The sequence below is a fragment of the Zalophus californianus genome, chromosome 1 (assembly GCF_009762305.2).
Source record: "Zalophus californianus isolate mZalCal1 chromosome 1, mZalCal1.pri.v2, whole genome shotgun sequence".
Taxonomy (NCBI): domain Eukaryota; kingdom Metazoa; phylum Chordata; class Mammalia; order Carnivora; family Otariidae; genus Zalophus; species Zalophus californianus.
Window position 1 is genome coordinate 1,939,740 of NC_045595.1, and position 20,661 is coordinate 1,960,400.

The 20,661-nt window shown below is 45.9% G+C and overlaps 1 protein-coding gene across 3 annotated transcripts; it reads left to right on the forward strand.

Moving 5' to 3' along the window:
- Nucleotides 1-2,603: 2,603 nt before the first annotated feature.
- On the forward strand, nucleotides 2,604-15,036 carry ZNF555 (zinc finger protein 555). Of its 3 annotated transcripts, XM_027582561.2 has the most exons (5): nucleotides 3,036-3,219; nucleotides 3,773-3,924; nucleotides 12,183-12,309; nucleotides 12,737-12,920; nucleotides 13,324-15,036. In XM_027582561.2, the coding sequence occupies exons 3-5, from the start codon at nucleotides 12,276-12,278 to the stop codon at nucleotides 14,888-14,890; spliced, it is 1,785 nt and encodes a 594-aa protein (XP_027438362.1). In that variant the 5' UTR covers nucleotides 3,036-3,219; nucleotides 3,773-3,924; nucleotides 12,183-12,275; the 3' UTR covers nucleotides 14,891-15,036. The 3 variants fall into 3 exon arrangements, with proteins under 3 accessions (XP_027438361.1, XP_027438360.1, XP_027438362.1); XM_027582560.2 differs by lacking the exons at nucleotides 3,036-3,219; nucleotides 3,773-3,924 and adding an exon at nucleotides 2,604-2,942; XM_027582559.2 differs by lacking the exon at nucleotides 3,773-3,924 and having other exon boundaries at nucleotides 3,020-3,219.
- Nucleotides 15,037-20,661: the final 5,625 nt, after the last annotated feature.

The following is a 20,661-nucleotide window of genomic DNA, read 5'->3' on the forward strand; positions in this document are numbered from 1 at the left end:
TAATACAGCTTAGCAGTAGATACATGAGTGTTCAGAAAGTTACTGCATGTTCTGTATGGTTGAAATGTTGCATAACAGTTTTAAAGTGCTTCCCTTCTCTCTGTGTTGTGATTCTCATTAATCCATGCTCTTAGGAGGAATGCAAAAAACCAGCCCTCCTAACGTTTCACAAATGGATGCCTATGGGTAAAATTTCTCATCAGAATATCATCTAAAAAGTGCTACATTTCAGGGACGCCTGGGCGGCTCAGTTCATTAAGCGCCTGCCTTCAGCTCAGATCACGATCCTAGAGTCCTGGGATCGAGCCTCACGTTGGACTCCCTGCTCACTGGGGAGCCTCCTTCTCCCTCTGCCACTCCCCCTGCTTGTGCGTGCTCTGTCTCTCTGACAAATAAATAAATAAAATCTTGAAAAAAAAAAAAGTGCTACATTTCAAACACAAAGACGCTGTTCTCTGAAAAACTGTCCGATCACTCCAAGAGGGACGGTTGTAGGAGCACGATTAGGTTGAAGGAGCACCTGGAAAGTTGAGAATTGTCTCAGGAAAAATGAGACTGGGACGAGGCCTTCTATGTGCCATGACCGGAGCCATTTTCCTCTGCTTCAGACCCACTATGTGAGCTTCCTGTCACTGCTGTAACAAATCAGCACACATTTAGTAACTTAAAACAACCAATTTCTCACAACAGTTCTGGAGGTCAGAAGTCTAAAACCAAAGTGTTGGCGAAGCTGTGTTCTTTTTGGAGAGCCTAAGAGAGAATCTGTTCCCTTACCTTTTCTGGTTTCTAGAGGCCACCCAAATTCCTTGGCCCCACCACCCCCCTCCATCCTCACCGCCAGCAGCGCAGGGTCTGCCCATCTCTGGGACTCCCACCCTCTGCCTCCCCCTCCTGAGGGCCTCGTGAGGATGCCGGGCCCCTGGGAACCCAGGGTCACCCCCACCTCGGGACCTTAATCACCTCTGCAAAGTCCCTTTTGCCACATGAGATGACATAGTCCGGTTCCGGTGATAAGGGCGTGTGCACCGTTAGCATGCGGTTGTGCTGCTGGCCACACCTTTCCTACTTTGCTTTATGACCTGGGGTTGGGGTTGAAGTGGGGTGGAAATGCTGCAAACCACGTCTACTGTGTAGACCCCCCCAGTACTAGAAACTGCTAACCGAAGAGGTTGCTGCGAGGATGGAGGCTGCAGGAGGGAGATGGCGTCTCGCCCCTTCCTGTCCCTGTCACTGCTTGCACGTTTGACACTGTCTTTGTCACCTCCATATGTGAATCACATCCTCAATACCTTGACTCACTTCTTTTCCCTCAGGTTACTACAGTTTTACATTTTTCTCTGCTTGCAGTGAATGTTTTGCGGAGAATTTACAGACCAGTCTCATTTTTCACCTTGATAAATGAGATGACATGTCCTCTATTATTTTTTAAGATTTTATTTATTTATTTGACAGCACAAGCAGGGGGAGTGGCAGGCAAAGGCAGAGGGAGAAGCAGGCTTCCCGCGGAGCAGGGAGCCCGATGCGGGGCTCGATCCAAGGACCCTGGGATCATGAACTGAGCTGAAGGCAGACGCTTAACCAACTGAGCCACCCAGGCGCCCCTGACATGTCCTTTACTAGTGATGCTTATAGGATATTTATCTGAACACATGGCAAGCAGACTAAGCCAGGACCCAGTCCTAAGGCAGACTTCTACATCTCAGGGTTTATTGAAACTTGGTATTCGCTATTAATCCATATTAGGCAAAAAAAGTAATCATACTTTATTTTTAATAGTTTAGGACTCCAGGGGCGCCTGCGTGCCTCAGTTGGTTAAGTGCCTGACCCTTGGTTTTGGCTCAGGTCATGATCTCAGGGTCCTGAGATGGAGCACGGGGGCCAGCTGTGCCCTCAGTGGGAGTCGGCTTGAGTATTCTCTTCCTCTGCCCCTCCCCCCTCAAAATAAATAAATTTATTTTATTTTTTAAGATTTTATTTAACAGAGAGCACAAGCAGGTGGAGCAGCAGTTAGAGGGAGAGGGAGAAGCAGGCTCCCCGCAGAGCAAGAAGCCGAATGCTGACTCTGGGATCAGGACCCCAGCCGCGTTAAGACTCCCCAGTAAATAAATCTTTTTTAAAAATTCTGTTTGTAAATCAAACAAGTGATACCGGACTTTGGACGTCCAGTTAGTCTCAACCTAGGGTGCTGTCTGATGTGAGCAGGCGTATGAGATGCCTTGGCTGTTTAGCCCCCATCTATTAAAGGTATTAAGGGTTTTCAAGTCCATCCCAAAGCGTTACACAATTTTGTTTTCAGTTAACATAGGAATTCCGTTACCTTAGGGACATCACAGCATTTTATATTGAAAAATTCACTGGGGACGCATCAAAACCCTGACTGGAAATAAATTTACTAGCAGCGTAGAACTTGCACCTGCAGATTTTAAGGGCTGCCCGGGACCCATGGACCCGGTTTGCCGACCTCCAGCGGGGGGATGGGGTGGCAAGGGCGGGGCTCCCGGTGTCAAAGGTCACCCGTGAAACCCGAGCTCCCTGGGCCTCCCACGCGGTGACGTCACTGTGGAGTGTCTTTGTTCTTAAACAAAGAGCACAGGTCCACGGTGACCTCGACCCCAGACCTTCCCGGCCAAGTCGGCTCCTGTCCCGGCTCCAACAAGGGGCGCTCCGCGGGGGCACTGAGTCAGACTTCCCGGCCCAGCAGAAGAACGCAGGCGGAACGCCGAGCGGCCGGGCAGCCGCCAGAGCCGCCGCCGCGCCGGGAGGAGGTTCCGCTCGGCGCGCGCGTCCGGAGCGGACGGGTCAGCCACGTGTGTCCGGACGGCCTGTCACTCAGGTGCAGAGGCGTGGCCATGGAGAACCGTCCAATCGGAACGACAGGGGCGATTCTCGGAGAACAATCAGGGACTCCTGGGTGGGGCCCGGAGAGCTAGCCAATCAAGGAGGTGGGTCCCGAGCCCTGCCCAGTCAGGGGCACCAGAGGTGGGTCTCGGAAAAGTATCCAATCGGAGGCCCTGGGAGAGGGAGGTCCCCGAGCGCCGTCCAATCAGGCGCGGGGGCGGGCGCGCTCGCGGCCGCGTGGACGTGGCTCTGGGCCGGCCCGGGCGCTCCAGCACACCTCCCCCGCGCGGCCCCAGGTGTGCGGTGCGCGCTGCTCTCACCTGCCCGGCCCCCGGGCCCGCGGGGAGGACGCCCGGAAGCTCGGAGCCGGGCCGCGAGATGGTGAGTGCGCGCGGCCCGGGTCGAGACCGGGAGGCGCTGGTTCCAACCGGCCGGAACCGGCTTCCTGCGGCCGCGGGCCCGGGGGGGGGGGTCCCCGCCCCCGGGGGTCCCGACCCGAGTCTCCGCCCTCGGCCGAGGGCTCCGGGACTCTCAGTCCTGGGTCGGCTCCTCCCCGAGGACAGCCTCGGGGTGGATTGGGGTGGGCGGCGGGCGAGGAGTGTGGGGAGACCTGCAGGGGTCCTGGGCTCGGGGGACCCCCTGGCAGGCCCTCGGCCCCAGGCCACCCCGACTCCGGTTATCAGTCCCGGAACCAGGGTCCGGCTGGACGCTGGTGTTGCGGGAGAGGAGAAGCGGTTCCTGCCGCTAGGCTCTCCACCCAGGGGGCTGGTGTTGTCTCCTGCACGCACCGCGCGGGGGCCCCGGGGCCGGCGCCCTTTGTTCGGGGGACACTTCGGGGGCGCTGGGGGCGGGGGGCCCGCGCTGTCTGCCGACCGCTCGAGACCCTGGAGACACACGCCCGAGGGCGTCCCCTTGAAACGCTGTATTCACTTAGCGGAGCCTCAGTGTTGGAGCAAATGTCCAATCCATTTAATTGATGGGGCGTGAAGGCGAAGAACTATTTTCAACGGAGTGAATTTCGGAAAAATAAGGAAATGTCTTGCGTTCCGTGTGTAAATCCCTCCCAGCGTGGAGTAAGTTTCTCAGGTCAGTTCCTTTGAGTGGGGACAAACGGAATCCCAGGGCCTACCCGTGAAAGCCCTTCTGGGGAAAAGCATGTCCCCGAAATAGAGAAAAAGTCCCTTCCGATGCGGCTTCGGAGAAACGAATCCCTTTCCCCAAAGTGTGGGAGGTCAGCTGGGAATTACAGAGATTCCTCAGTCTGTTCTTTTCCTTGGCAGCGTGGAGAATTTGTGACGCTGGGCAGTACTGTTTCCTATTATCTGTAATGCACTTTGTTTTAAGCTACAGTACATTGGCTAAAGTTCACTTATAAGTAAGCACCTTTCTCATTTAGAAATCAGATTGTCACTGTCGCGCCCTTCGGGGGCTGTGCGCTGTGATTCAAGTCTCCCCATAGACTTGGACCCATCCATTTCGGCGGTGCCTCTGTGAATCTCACCAGGGCAGGAGTGTCTTTGCTTTCAAATCCTTGCTGTGTGTGGGCAGCCTCCGCCTTGTTCTTTAGAACATTGTGCCTGGTTTTGGACATTCATTCTTCCTATTAGGTTTGCAAAATTGGTATTTGTCTGGACCCCCCTCCCCCGCCCCCCAAACCACACTTGGTTTATGGATTTAATGGAATTTTTTGAAGATGCTAGGTCTGTCTTGGGGGGGTGGATATCTTAGTAACAGTGAGCCCCCCCCCCCCCCAAGAATGTGTGCCTTCTTTCCATTTGTTTCGTTTTGGGTATTACCCTTAATGTTTTCAAATTTTTCCTTTTGGGTTCTTTCATAGCCTTCATTTTACTTATTTAATACTAATGAAATTTGATCTTTACCATAGTATGCATTACCTTTTTAAAAATATATTTTCCAACTTGCTGTTGGTATTAATTAGGTAATGAAAGGGCGCCTGGGTGGCTCAGTCGGTTAAGCGTTTGCCTTCCGCTCAGGTCATGATCCCCGGCTCCTGGGATCGAGTCCTGCATTGGGCTCCTTGCTCAACGGGGGGTTCGCTTCTCCCTCTCCCTCTGCCGCTCCCCCTGCTTGTGCTCTGTCAAATAAATAAATAAATAAATAATCTTTTTAAAAAATTAGGTAATGAAGTTGGGTTTATACTGAAGTTTTATCCTGGATTCTTATTAAAAATCTTACTCTGTGACTGTCATTTCTGTTCCATAGGTGTCCTGTATATATAGTTTTTAGATTTAGACACAAAGGCAAGTGTTTCTTTTCTAGTATTCTACCTTTGTTTATGTCCTGGTGGTACTGATGGGATCTCCAGTATAATGTTGCCTAACAGTGAGGTGCTGGGCGTACCTGATTTCTACCTAATTGTTTTGGAGAAAACAGTGAGCTTCATACCATGTATATATTCCTTGTTCTGATTTGAACATTTTTTATTGGTTTTCCCTTATCAGGTTAAGCATGTTAGTTACCATCATTTCCCGATGGTAAGATTTTTTTATGTATGGCTGTTGAATATTATAAAACGGTTTTTGGCAACTCTTAGGATGATTACAGGTAAATCATATGAATAGATTTCAGAGTTTTCTATTGTGTAATATAGCATCAGCTCAGGAAAATGCAAATGACCGAGGTACAGGTGACAGATACCTTAAAAAATAATCCTCTGTGAAATGAAATTCAACCCTAAATGTAGAACTTTCACACCGGACAGCCCACTTGGAGTGATCCCCAGGGTCAGGTCCCCTCACTCTCAAGACGTAACTAGTATGTGGAAGTATATAGAGACTTATATGTATATTTATGGTTCTGCATATTGTTATATGTGTGTACTTATATGTATTTTTGAGCAATTAGGTATCCATTTGCAGTACAATCTCAAATGGTTACTTTTCTGCTCTCCTTTACTCTGCCCTACAACCAGTCATTCCCACGTGTCAATGTCAATAACAACTCCGATATAGATAAATGTACATACAAACACACACATAAATATACACATATCGCTCCTCATCCCCTTGCTGTGGCACATTTTCCGTAGTACTTATATTTGGTTTGCTTATTTATTATTTTCCTCCAAGAGAATTTAAATCCACAAGGTTCAGAATTTTTCTTTTGTTCAGTGCCGGTACAAGGACCTGTGTAACTGCAACCTGAATGCATTTTACTCCACAGAAGAGCTAGAAGTCGGACCCTCAAACAGAGCAGTCCTGCATGAGACACAGGGCTTTGCTGGGAGCAGGAGCACAAGGGTGTAAGAGTGGAGTGAGCTTCTCCACAGTGCCCTGCAGGCATCGGTGTATCTCCTTACCACCTCGGGAGACACCAGTCACAATAGTGGAACCACTGTGAGCTGTGTGTGCGGGTGTTCGAGGAGTCTGTTCTGACTTCCCTCTGCTCTGAACCAGTGTGCCTGTCTGCTTTGCAGAGTTCCTAGGAACACATGAGCTAATGTGCACAAAGCTTTTTGCAAAGTCTTTTGCATATTTTGGGTTCTCAATGCACATTTTTTATACAGATTTTATTTATTTATTTATTTATTTGACAGAGAGCACAAGCAGGGGGAGTGGCAGGTAGAGGGGCAGAGGGAGAAGCAGACTCCCTGCTGAGCAGGGAGCCTGACATGGGGCTGGATCCCAGGACCCTGGGATCATGACCTGAGCTGAAGGCAGATGGTTAACCGACTGAGCCACCCAGGCGCCCCCTCAGTGCACATTTAAAAAATTAATGTTGTGTTACAGCATTTGGTGGTTTCCAGCTGTGGGTGTGTTGGGAGTCCCTATCTCCCTAGCTCTTGGGGCAGCTATAACAAAAACGCCATAGACTGGGTGCTTATAAACAATACACGTTGGTCTCTCTCAGTTCTGGAGACTGTGAAGTCAAAAGTCAAGGCCCTGGCAGATTTGGTGTCTGGTGAGGCCCTTCTTCCTGGCTCATGGACAGTGGTCTCCTCACTGTGTCCTCCTGTGGAGGATGGGGCCAGGGCGCTCTCTGGCATCTCTCATAAGAGCACTCGTCCCATTCACGAGGGCTGCACCCTCATGACCTGATCCCCTCCCAGAGCCCCCACCTCCCAGTACCATCACACTGAAGTTAGGGTTTAACATGAATTTTGGGGGCACACAAAAACTTTCAGTCTATAGTGGTCCTCAAGACTACCATTCAGTTCAGAGGTTCATAAGGAGGACTCCCAGGACCCAGCATGTAGTTGTGTTCACAGCTCTGATTTATTATAGCGCAAGAATACAGAGCACAGTCGGCAGAGGGGAAATGTCCTGAGGAGACCAGGTGCAGAGTTCCAAGGGTCCCCTCCACTGACATCACACAGGCTATGCTGAGTTCCCCCGGCAGCCGGGCATGACGGCACATGTGGAATGTTCTACCAGGGAAGCTAATGAGAGACTCAGTTAGCAGGTTTTTTAATGGGGGCTGGTCATGGAGACACCATTTGCCTAGCATGGACCAGGATTCCAGACTCCCAGAAGGAAAGCTGGTCTTCAGCACAAGACATGGTTGGCAGAAAAAGACAAGGAGCCTCTCCTAGCGGTGTGGTGGGAAGCCTCCCCAAATCCACATTCCTATGAACCAGCCAAGGGCCAACCTTGGAAGCAGGACTTTCTAAGGATAAGGACGCTGAGGCCTGTTCAGTTGTCATTTCTCAACAGCACATTCCTTTGGCCCTTGGACAAGACCTCCTTAGAGCAACATTATCATCAGTAGTTCCAGCTGGGTGAGACAGGTCTGTAGTATGCCCTGTAGGGGGTCCTGGATTTGCCCAGTTCAAGTAAATCCCATTAACCAGAAAGGTAAAGGTCTTAGAATGTTAGGGGGCTTCATCGTCAAAATTTCCGTATTTTTTTTCTGTATTCTTTTCCACCTGGCCTCAGGTGTCCGTTCCTGTAGGTTGCAGCTGACCTGAGTGTCTCCCGGGGATAAGATGGTGTCCTGATGGGACGTGCATGAGGCAGCCCGGTCAGCAGGCCCCCAGCAGGCTGATTTTAAGTAATTCGGTCTGGTCCTTGTTCGGAGGGACTGCCTGCCCACATCACTAGCTTGTCCACCTCGCCAGTGTGGATGGTGTCTGGGGGTGATCTGCGTGGAAAGAAACAGACGTGAAGGGCTTGATTTCAGATGGTCTTATCGGAGAACGAGGCCTTCCTCACTGGCAACTGTAAGTGACCCAGACGGACCACCCCAAGGTTTTCATAGCTTAGGACCTTGGGGAAGTGTCCTAAATCTTCAGTATTCCCAGAGTCAGAGCTTTGTGGAGCTGATACCAGCTTCTGGATCAGTATGGTGTGCGCTAAGGCTGAAGCCTCCCGTTGTGGACACAGTGGAATGTGAGCTTGTGGTCAAGTTCAGGCAGTTCAGAATTCAGCATTCCCCAAATCACTAGGGGCCTTTCTTAGCAGCAGCAAAGCCGAGACACTGCAGGGTCAGAAAGTTGTGTTCCAAGGTGCAGGGATGACCTTCCCCAGCCCCCGCTGTCTCGCGTCTGAATCCACAAGAGCCACTGCTGGGCAGTCGTCAGTCTGACGGTCATCAGAAATAGGGTTTCGTAAGAGCCCTCCGACGAGCTGACGACTTGCACTTAAAATTCCCAAAGTGTATCTCCGGGTAGAGATTGCCTGTCTCTTCACTGTTCCCCTCTTGTTTTGAACCTCCAGTAGGTAAAAACTCAGTAAAAAAATCATGTGTTACAGTCGTTTCTAGGACTTAGAGTGTAACTTCCACTCCCTGCACCGGTGGCAACAAACAAGGGGGTCATGTCCTCTCAGCACTTTATTCTCTGCACTGATGGGGACGGTCCCTCTGGTGTTGAATGAGATTACGCGCGCATCCGCCTGCGTCAGCTTTTATCTTAGGTGCAGGTGCAGTAACGAAGCAGAACCATTTTAAGTAAAAGATCGCCTTCCCCTTTTTTCCTCATCACAATTTTTAAGAAGATTTCATTTGTTTATTTAAGAGAGAGTGAGACAGCACAAGCAGGGGGGAGGGGCAGAGGGAGAGGGAGAGGGAGAAGCAGGCTCCCCGCTGAGCAGGGAGCCTGACTCGGGGCTCGATCCCAGGACCCTGGATCATGACCTGAGCCAAGGGCAGATGTCTAACCAACTGAGCCACCCAGGCGCCCCTCATCACAAATTCATTCAAAGCCTGTGTTACTTTTGTAGGGTTCCCATAACAAATTGCCATAAGCTGGGCAGCTTAAAAACGTATTCTGTTAGCGTTCAGGAGGCGAGAAGTCCAGAAGCAAGGTGGCGGGAGGATTGTGCGTCTGCGCCTTGTGTCTCGCAGCTTCTGGTGGCCCCCGGCGTTCTGCTTATGATGGTGGAAATCCATCTCTGCATCCCGTCTTTATGTGGCCACCTTCCCCACGTGTCTCCGGCTTCACGTGGCATTTTCCTCTAAGAAGGCCACCAGTCGGCTTGGATTGGGGCCTTTCCTAAAAGCCTCGTCTTAACTTGGTTACACTTGCAAAGATCCTGTTTCCAAGTAAGGTCACATTCGTAGGTCTGGAGGGTTAGGATTTCCACATACCTTTTTGGGAGACACAGTTTGAGCCACAGGGAGCCCTAGTAGTAAATCAGCGTTTACAGGGGTAACATTACAGCTGCCAGGGAAGGTGCTGGCTCGAAGGTGCGTGTGGGTCAGGAGGCTGTGGCAGCCCAGTAGCAACGAGGTAAGAAGAAAGGATAGAGGGGCGCCTGGGTGGCTCAGTTGGTTAAGTGACTGCCTTCGGCTCAGGTCATGATCCTGGAGTCCCGGGATCGAGTCCCGCATCGGGCTCCCTGCTCGGCAGGGAGCCTGCTTCTCCCTCTGACCCTCTTCCCTCTCGTGCTCTCTATCTCTCATTCTCTCTCCCTTAAATAAATAAATCTTAAAAAAAAAAAAAAAAAAGGGTAGAGGATCCCTGCCCACTAGGCCCTTGGTTTTTTGAAAGTTTTGCTCCAGCTCTAGACGCTGATTTAACTATTTTTTTCTCCCAGTGCAATGCAAACTTTTCAAATTTTTCTTGCCCATCCATAGTTTACCTTGGTAACTTGGGGGCCCTTTCTCCTCGTGCCTGGAGGAGTGAACAAAAATCAAAGACCTCACCAAAGCTGTGCTTTGTTTTTCTTTTCTCCCTCAGAGAGCGTGGCCAGAAGCAGCCAGTCTTATCTGGCACACCAGGCCTCCTGGAGCTGGACCCGCCATTTTTACCTCTTTTTTTAAGATTTTTTTTTATTTATTCTTTTGAGACACAGAGGGAGGGGGAGAAGCAGGCCCCCCGCGGAGCAGGGAGTCCAATGCGGGGCTTGATCCCAGGACCCCGGGATCATGACCTGAGCCGAAGGTAGATGCTTAACCATCTGAGCCACCCAGGTGCCCCCCGCCCCCCATTTTCACCTCTTGTCAGCTCTTGCTTCACAGCTCAGCTGCTCGTACACATCACAGACAGACGACTGAGCCCCCTGGGCTCCAAAGCTTTGCTGTCCCCCCGGTCCCCCTCCTCTTCCCAAACAGTGCTTTTGCTATATTTCAGTGAGTCAGGGGTGTTCTAGCAGATTCCACCTCTGATGCCAACTGTGACTGGTGTCTCCAAGACCACCCTTGTGTCCTGCTAGTCAGACCCCCACAACTTAGCTTATAGTTTTACTCATGACTGTGATCTGTCACAACAAAAGGACACCTAGCAAAATTAGCAGAGGGAACAGGCATATGGGGAGAAGTCTGAGGGAAACCAAGTATAGGTTTTTAAGAGTTCTTTCCTGGCAGAGCCACCCAGCGTGCATCCAGCAACAAGTCATGGCAACACATGGAATATTGTCTACCAGGGAGACTCAGCAGAGACTCAGTGCCTGGGGTTTCTGCTCCAGACTCCCAGAAAGAAGGCGGGTTCACTATTAACAATGTCATGGGCACAGTGGTTTAGCCACAGTGGGTAATATCAGTCAGGGTGGTGGGAAGCCTGAAACCCAGTCTCCCAGACACCAGCCTTGTTGGGAGGTGTGTCTAAGGATAAGGCTGAAAGTGACGCTTTCTGCACACTAGGTGTGGGGGTTCACTGGAAGAAGCACTACAGATAACGAAGAACACTTCAGCTGACTTGGGAACCTCCCGTTGGTCCCCATTCCAGTAATAGGGGTTTTCCTGTTACTCTGCTACCCTGTTGAATAGGTAAATTCTGGCATCAGAATCGTTGAATGAGTATTTTCTCATGCTCATGGATGTCTGTGGGTTGAGGAACTTTTTAAAAAATCCAGGTTTAAGGGAAGCATGCAGCTCAGTGGTTCCTGTGCTCTGGGGGAGGGGGGCTGACATGCTCATGTGCCCAACAGGGACACGTAGGGACATGGAAAGAGAAATTGAGAGTACGACCTGAAGGATGATGTTGGGGAACCGCTTCTACCTGGAACTTGATATGCGGGAGGGTTTCCTTTGTAGGAGGGCACTGCCTAATCCTTTATGTATTTTATAATCTTGGGCAAACTCACTGTCAGATATTTTTGACTTCAGTTAACTCCTTTGTAGGGTGGGACTTTTAACCTTATCCTCAAGGTCAGCAAGAATACTCTACCGTGTTTCTGGTGGAAAGAGCTGTTTTGTCGTCATATTACATTTGCCCCGTGTGTGTGTGTGTATGGGTTTGTGTAGGGCAGGTGCACTGAGACTCAGGAGTGCAGGGAACGCACCGAGTTCTCACGTCGGTGTCCTCTTTCCTGAGCTCTGACTTCTCGATAACTTTCTATCACATTCCTGTATTACACAAATATATTAACAAGACTTCTCCAAAGGAATTTTATCATTTAGCCAGCAGAAACAGTCTACTTATGGCCTGGAGTTCTTTAAGATGATATGGTTAGCTGGCCCCTGCTGCAGGTGGATTCCAGTAAGCCTCTTGGGTTTGGTGAGGGAATGGAAGGAAAAGTTCCCAGTCCTTCAGTATGTGCTTATTTCATAAAACCTCACCCAGGTTTGACCTGATTCTTGATGTGGTGTTTAGTGATGTGGCACATAATAGGGAAGGAGCCAAAGTAGTTTGTGTCACAAGGGATCGGTGGGTCTTAAAATGCAAATATTTGTTTCATTTGTAGAGCATTTCTGTGAATTCTCCAATGCGGTCTGAACCCTTTGGTAAAAGAAGAATGAGACTTGATTTGGTTGCAGTAAAAGTGTAAAGATAGGTTCAGTGTGTGGTGGAGCTATTAAATTTGTGAGGATGTAAGTGTGGACAGAGTAAGAGTCATAGAGTAGAGGTTAGGTGACCACAGAGTCTTGTCTGAATTTCCTATGAATCGAATCCAGTTACTCAGTGAGTCTCAACTTTCCTTCTGCACATCTGTTGGGTGTTGTAGGACTCAGTGGTCTTTGAGGATGTGGCCGTGGACTTCACCTTGGAGGAGTGGGCTTTGCTGGATTCTGCTCAGAGGGAACTATACAGAGAAGTGATGCTGGAAAACTTGAAAAACCTGGCCTCAGTGGGTAAGAATGACCTCATTCCTTCACTTAGTCTTAGAGAACAAGCATTTCTTGCACATCAAGACTCTTTCCAGATTTGGATTGTGGAAAGGGAATACATTATTAGTAAGACCGACAGGGTCACAACCACCATAGAGCTAGAATCGAATAGTTTCTGCATGAGAAGGAGAATCTCTGCATTAAACTTATTATTACTTTTTTAATCTCTACTGCTCCCTGTGTGTCATCAGTGAATATAGATTTCATGGGTCATTAAGGAGCCCAGTGACGTTTATGTAATCTTGTGAGAATTCTGTGTTTACTAAATTGCTTACCACCTTGACCCCTTGTACTTGTTATTGGTGAAGTCTTGTCCCAGCTAAACTCCTCAGTGTCATTTTGACCAACACGTACCTTCTTTCTTTAAAACTTGTTCCCTTTTTGCTTTCAGATGATGAGACTCAATTTAAAGCCAGTGGGTCAATTTCTCAGCAGGATGTTTATGGGAATAAAATATCCAAGGAACATAAAATAGCAAAGTTCACCAGAAATGATTCCTGGGCCTCTGTTTTAGGGGAAATTTGGGAAGAATTTAGCACTGAAGATCAGCACACAAAGCAGGGGAGACATCTGAGGTGAGTTGTACTCACAAGAAAAAGCAGTGTTCCAGGGGAGAATCTTAGTATGTCATGAAATTGAAAAAGCAAAGCAAAGCAAACACCCATAGGAGCCTAGATCACTTTTGTTTATTCCCTGAGAATTTTTACAGAAAGATTTCCTTAAATATGTTGAGTGTTAAAAACATAATTCAGTTGAAAACAATTAGGAGGAAAAGCCACATTTAAGAAACACCATTTTCATAATTCCTATGGTTGAATTCCCTTCCATGATACTCAGTTTATTCTGCTTTGTCAGATAGAGTAGAAAGCCTACACAGTCACTGAAATTGACGAAAATGTAATCCTAATACTTATTAGTAAAATAGTGAGAAATCATTAATCAAACCATTGATGATAACATGCTTCTCATTCTTCACAGAAATCATGTGGTGGAGAAACTCTCTGAAAGTAATGATCAGTGTGGGGAAGGCTCCAGTCAGATTTCAAATCGTAATCTGTACCAGAAAACTCATACTGGAGTAAAAGAGTATGGATGTAGTGCACATGGAAAAGTCTTTGTGCCTCATTCGTCCCTCAAGAGTCACCTCGCCGCACACACTGGATACAAACCGTATCAGTGTCAGGAGTGTGGGCGGGCCTATAGTTGTCGATCACAACTACGAATGCATGTGAGGACCCACAACGGAGAGAGAACCTATGCGTGTAAATTATGTGGGAAAACCTTTCCTCGTACTTCATCCCTCAACCGGCATATAAGGATCCATACTGCCGAGAAGACTTACGAATGTCAGCAGTGTGGGAAAGCCTTCATTGATTTTTCAAGTCTTACTAGTCATGTGAGAACTCACACTGGAGAGAAGCCCTATAAATGTAAAGAATGTGGGAAAGCCTTCAGTTATTCCTCAACTTTTCGAAGACACATGATAACACACACTGGAGAGAAGCCCTATAAGTGTCAGGAATGTGGGGAAGCCTTCAGCTATTCCTCAACGTTTCGAAGACACATGATCTCACACACTGGGGAGACACCACATAAATGTAAGGAATGTGGAGAAGCCTTTAGTTATTCCTCAGCTTTTCGAAGGCACATGATAACACACACTGGAGAGAAGCCCTATGAATGTAAACAGTGTGGGAAAACCTTCATTTACTTGCAGTCCTTCCGGAGACATGAAAGGATTCACACTGGAGAGAAACCCTATGAATGCAAACAATGTGGGAAAACCTTCATTTACCCCCAGTCCTTCCGAAGACATGAGAGGACTCATGGTGGAGAGAAACCCTACGAGTGTAGCCAGTGTGGGAAAACATTCAGCCATCCCTCATCCTTTCGAGGACACATGAGAGTGCACACTGGAGAGAAACCTTACGAATGCGATCAGTGTGGAAAAACTTTCAACTGGCCCATATCCTTGAGAAGACATATGAGGACACACATGAGAGAGAAACCATATGAATGCAAACAGTGTGGGAAAGCCTTCAATTTGTCTGCTTGCTTTCGGGAACACGTGAGAATGCATCCTGGAGAGAAATCGTATCAATGCAAGCTATGTGGGAAAGCGTTCTATTGCCACATATCCTTACAAAAACATATGAGAAGGCACACCGCAGAGAAACTCTACGAATGCAAGCAATGCGGCAAGGCTTTCAGTTGGCCTGAACTTTTACAACAGCATGTGAGGACACACACTGCAGAGAAACCCTATGAGTGTAAGGAATGTGGGAAAGTCTTCAAGTGGCCATCGTCTTTGCCGATACATATGCGAGTGCACACTGGAGAGAAACCTTATGACTGTAAGGAGTGTGGGAGGGCCTTCAGTTGTTCCTCGTCCTTAAGAAGACATGTACGAATACACACCACAGACAGACACTGCCCAGGGGATGCGGGAAATTCTCCTGCAAAGGAATTCATGCCTCATGTGTCAGGAAATCCACACGAGGAGAGAAATCTTATCAAAGCTGTAAATATGGTACTGCCTTTGTGAGTACCTCATCAAAGTGGACCTTTGGGGTGTGTATCTCCAGTTCTGTTAGAGATAGCTCTCCAAGTACTCTTTCAGCTGTCATTCAAGTTTTGCAGGTGGTGTTTTTTCCCTACATTTCCATAAATAAACCTGCTGTCTTTATGGTTTGTTGGACTCATGGTGATTTGAAGTGTATTTTTAATATGTAGGTAAGTTTTAATTTCTTTGAATTCTTGAAGGGGTTTTTGGAACAATAGCATTTTGGTATTTGTTGGGATTTTCTTACTAGCTTAGTGTGGCAGATACTGGATATTACCCATTATATGTTTTCTGCCTTACTGAGAATCTATTTATTTTGGCCAGAGGAACCTTACTGCATTTTCTTTACAAATAGTTTGCAGACATTTGTAATTGTGCAGAGTTCTTGAAAAGCATAGTCTCGTGTGAATTGTCATTTTCACCCCTTTCCCTTTGCTCTTTGTCCTTGCTTGTGACTGGAAATTGGACAGTAGGCTTTTACTGAAAAGCTACTTTGTGACCATGAGCTATAGGATACGGAGTTTGAGGTGGTTCCTCTACATTGTGTTGTCAATGTGGGTAATGTTGGGAACTACATTTCCCTTCCCTTTATGATTATGTGGTCAAATTTACCAGTAGCCTAACTTGGCATGAGATTTGGAAGGCAGAAATGAAGAAGCCATTTCTGTGTTTGGAGCCATGTTAAAGTGTGAGAGATGCAAAGGGGCTTTTGGACATCAGCCCATTTTCCTGATCTTGGCCCTGCCAATCAAGGGTATCATGAAAAAAAATGCCACGTGCTTGATTCCCATTTTCCTCAGAGTTTTGTAGGCTTCTATGGACATCTCCATGAGCTATGTATCAAGGATCCACTTGTGTGGTCTTGCACTCACAATTTGGATATTCCTACCAATTCTGATGTGTTCTCTAGACCACTCATGCAGACTCACATTCAGTGATCTTCTCTGATGCTGTGATTCCCCTCTTCTCTAGATTTTCACATATGTGTATAAGGTCTAATTTGTCTAGTGAACACCTTATTTTCAATACGTCTAGTGACTCTGTGATCCGGATTCTGCCACAAAAGCTACAGTGCTACTTACTACAAAGCAAAACAACACATGGGACTTTGTTGACCTATTGCATTTTAAAGTGTGCTCAATTCAGTCCTGTGTAACAGAAAGCACCTTCATGTATTAGATTTTGGGAGAGCTCAGTGTTGTTACTTGATACGGGCTTCACTGTTATGTTTATGTGTCATTAAAAACAGTATGTATTTTATCTTCAAGGACAGTCTTTTATAGATACTTCTTAGAAATACACTATTCACTGTGTTTTCACATCACTTGTATATTTACTGTATTTCCTAAGGATTGCTGTAACAAAGGACCACAACTGAGTGGCTTAAGGCAACAGAAATTTTGGCCTGACAATTCTGAAGGTAGAAGTCCAAAATCAAAGTATTGGGCCAGCCCCTGCTTCCTCTGAAGGTGCGAGGGAAGGATCTGTTCCAGCCCTCTCCTAGCTTCTGGTAGTTCATTGGCTTGAGGCAATGTAACTAATCTTCCCACTGCATTCTGCATGCATGCGTGTTTATCTCTTTGTGTGGCATTCTTTTTATAAGGACCACACATAACAAGTTAGGGCTCACCCTATCCCAGTATCTCTGCCTCTAATTATATCTGTGACAACACTACTTCTAAATAAGGTCACGTTCTAAGGTACTGGGGCTAGGACTTCAACATTCAAATTTTGGTGGACAGTTCAACCCATAACACTACCAAATGTTACTCTCTTTGTCATGTACTGAGAGAATAGATTAAAATATTTCGTTGCAATTATGGATTCCAAATCAACTGTGATTTTGTTAAGCATTATACATTCCGAGTCAGTATTTTCAGGTGTATACAACTTAAGGTATTTTGTCATGTAAATTTCATTTTTTATTGTTACATACACATTTGTTATTTTTTTTAAAGATTTTATTTATTGAGAGAGAGAATGAGAGAGAGCATGAGATGGGGGAGGGTCAAAGGGAGAAGCAGACTCCCCACCACGCAGGGAGCCCGATGTGGGACTCAATCCCGGGACTCCAGCATCATGACCTGAACCGAAGGCAGTCACCCAACCAACTGAGCCACCCAAGTGCTGTACATACACATTTGTTATTAAACTGATTTCTTAATCCTTGTTAATAAAATCTCAAATAATTGTTTTGCCAAATCTCTCTAACCCACACCACTGGGAACGCACTTGTCAATGAAAATTGGGTGCCATGAATTTAAGCAATTTGAGGGAACACGTGAAGGACGGTGAGATATAGCAGGCAGAGGGTGTTTGGAAGGATATATTTTTAGATTTGTGTTTGTGTTTGGTGATTGTAGAAGGCAGAAATAATTGAATTTAGCTAACTAAAACAAATTGGTAAAGCAGCAGTCATTATTGAGAAGACGGAGTTTTTAAAAAGATTTTATTTATTTGAGAGAGAGTACAAGTTGGCATAGGGGGAGAGGGACAAGCAGACTCCACGCTGAGTGCAGAGCCCAATGCAGGGCTTGATCCCACAACCCTCAAGATGATGACCTGAGCCAAAACCAAGAGTTGGACATTCAACTGACTGAGCCACCCAGGCAGCCTGAGAAGAGGGGCATTTAAAAAAATTTTTTTTAATTTAAATTCAATTTAGTTAACATATAGTGTATTATTAGTTTCAGGGGTAGAATTTAGTGATTCATCAGTTGAATATAACACCCGGTACTCATTACATCAAGCGCCCTCCTTAATGCCCATCACCCAATACCCCATCCCTCCTGAGGAGGGGAATTATTTGGAAAGTTTTTATTTTAATTCTGGTAGTTTACATACAGTGTTATGTTAGTTTCAGGTGTACAGTGTGGTGATTCAGCACTTCATACATTACCCTGTGCTCATCACAAGTGCACTTCTTTATCCCCATCACCTATTTAACTCATTCCCCCCCATCCCTTCCCCTCTGGTAACCAGCAGTTTTCCATAATTAAGAGTATGTTTCTTGATTTCTCTCTCTTTTTCCCCTTTTGCTGGTTTTGTTTCCTAAATTCCACCTATGAGTGAAACCCTATGGTATTTATCTTTCTGACTAACTTATTTCACTTAGCATAATACTCTCTAGCTCCAATCTTGTTGCAAATGGCAAGATTTCATTCTTTTTTTATGGCTGAATAACCCATTGTGTGTGTGTGTGTGTGTGTGTGTGTGTGTGTGTGTGTGTGTGTGTGTGTGTATACACACCATATCTTCTTTTTTCCATTCATCAATCAGTAGATACTTAGGCTGCTTCCATATCTTGGCTATTGTAAATAATGCTGCTATAAACATAGGGGTGCATGTATCCATTTGAATTAGTATTTTTGTATTCTTCGGGTAAATATCCAGTAATGTGATTGCTGGTTCATAAGGTAATTCTGTTTTTAACTTTGAGGAATCTCCATACTCTTTTCCACAGTGGCTGCACCAGTTTGCATTCCCACCACCAGTGCAGGAGTGTTCCTTTTTCTTCACATCCTCACCAACACTTGTTCTTTGTGTTTTTGATTTTAGCCATTCTGACAGGTGTGAGGTGATATCTCATTGTAGTTTTTGATTTGCATTCCCCTAGTGATAAGTGATGAACATATTTTCATATCTGTTGCCCATCTGTCTTCTTTGGAGAAATGTCTGTTCATGTTTTCTGCCCATTTTTAAATTGGATTATTTTTGACTGTTGAGTTTTATATGTTCTTTATATATTTCAGATACTAATCCTTTATTGGCTATGTCATTTACAAATATCTTCTGTCATTCCATAGGTTGTCTTTTAGTTTTGTTGATTGTTTTCTTCACTGTGCAGAAGCTTTTAATTTTGATGTAGCCCCAGTAGTTTATTTTTGTTTTTGTTTCCCTTGCCTCCGGAGACATATCTAGAAAAATGTTGCTAGGGCCAATGTCAAAGAGATTACTGCCTGTGTTCTTCTAGGGTTTTTATGGTTTCAGGTCTCACATTTAGGTCTTTAATCCATTTTGAATTTATTTGTACGGTGTAAGAAAGTGGTCCAGGTTCTTTCTTTTGCATGTTGCTGTCCAGTTTTCCCAATACCATTTGTTGAAGAGACCATCTTTTTCTCATTGGATATTCTTTCCTGCTTTGTCAAAGATTAGTTGGCCATATAGCTGTGAATCCATTTTTGGGCTATTTTGTTCCATTGATCTATGTGTCTGTTTTTGTGCCAGTACCATACTGTTTTGATTCCTACAGCTTTGTAATATAACTTGAAGTCTGGAATTGTGATGCCTCCAGCTTTGCTTCTCTTTTTCAAGATTGCTTTGGCTATTCAGGGTCTTTTGCAGTTCCATTCAAATTTTAGGATTGTTTGTCCTAGTTCTGTGTAAAATGTTGGTGGCATTTTGATAAGGATTGCATTAAATGTGTAGATTATTTTGGGCAGTATAGACATTTAACAATTATTCCAGTCCATGAGCATGGTCTTTCCATTTCTTTGTCATCTTCAATTTCTTTCATCAGCATTTTATAGTTTTCAGAGTATAGGTCTTTCACCTCTTTGATTAGGTTTATTCCTAAGTAACTTGTTATTTTTTGGTGCAATTGTAAATGGGATTGTATTCTTATTTCTCTTTCTGCTGCTTCATTAATGTGTATGGAAATGCAACAGATTTCTGTACATTGATTTTAAGTCCTTTAACTTTACTGAATTTTTTTTTATCAGTTCTAGCAGTTTTTTGGTGGAGCCTTTTGGGTTTTCTATATATATATCATGTCATCTGCAAATAGTGAAAATCTTACTTTGAGAAGAGTGGAATGTTTAATGTGATTTGATAATCGTTTGTATCTCATTTTACCCTCCCACCCCATTAGTCCGTCCTCTCACACAGATGAAGACAGTTAAACGCGGGGAGCACAGAGTTGCCCAAACTCATGTAGGTCTTAAAAATGGAAAGCCAGGTTTAAAGGTTATCTGTGCTTAGTCTTTGCTGGGAATTGTCACAAGTATAGAACACTGGAAGGCAGGTGTAATTGCTGAGTTTTAGAAATATGGCATCAAATTTTACAAAAAAGACTCCTAAAGCTATACAGGCATTCCTTTTATAAGACATGAAAAAGACAGCTATAGGGAGCTAAGATCGCTGGCTAGGAATGGGGGATTTGAGAACAAGTGGGTACCTATGTTTTGTTTTTGTTTTGAGAGTGATGGTGTATTCTTTATTTTGACTGTTAGTATTACTGCGTTTATGAGAACTCAGAACTACACTTATGGGGCCCCTGGGTGGCTCAAGTCATTAAGCATCTGCCTTCAGCTCGGGTCGTGATCCCAGGGTCCTGGGATTGAGCCCCGCGTTGGGCTCCCCGCTCTGCGGGAAGCCTGCTTCTCCCTCTCCCACTCCCCCTGCTTGTGTTCCTTCTCTCGCCGTGTCTCTCTGTCAAATAAATAAATAAAATCTTAAAAAATTTTAAGATACACTTAAAATAGTTTTACTGCATGTATATTAAGAATAATTTTAAAAAACAACAAAAACTTTATTTGCTAAGAGGAAATTAAAACCACTGAGCCTTGATCTGCACACTTCCTTCTCCCCAAACTATTTTGGAATCATTCTTAAGAAGTGAAGGACTGGGTAAGGACTTGGGCTAAGATACCTTTTTTTTGGGAATTCAGACTGAAGTTAGGAAACACCCACAATGGTCACATCTGCCCTTATTTTACACTCAGAACTGGAGAGAAGTGCAAGTGCTCCTGGAA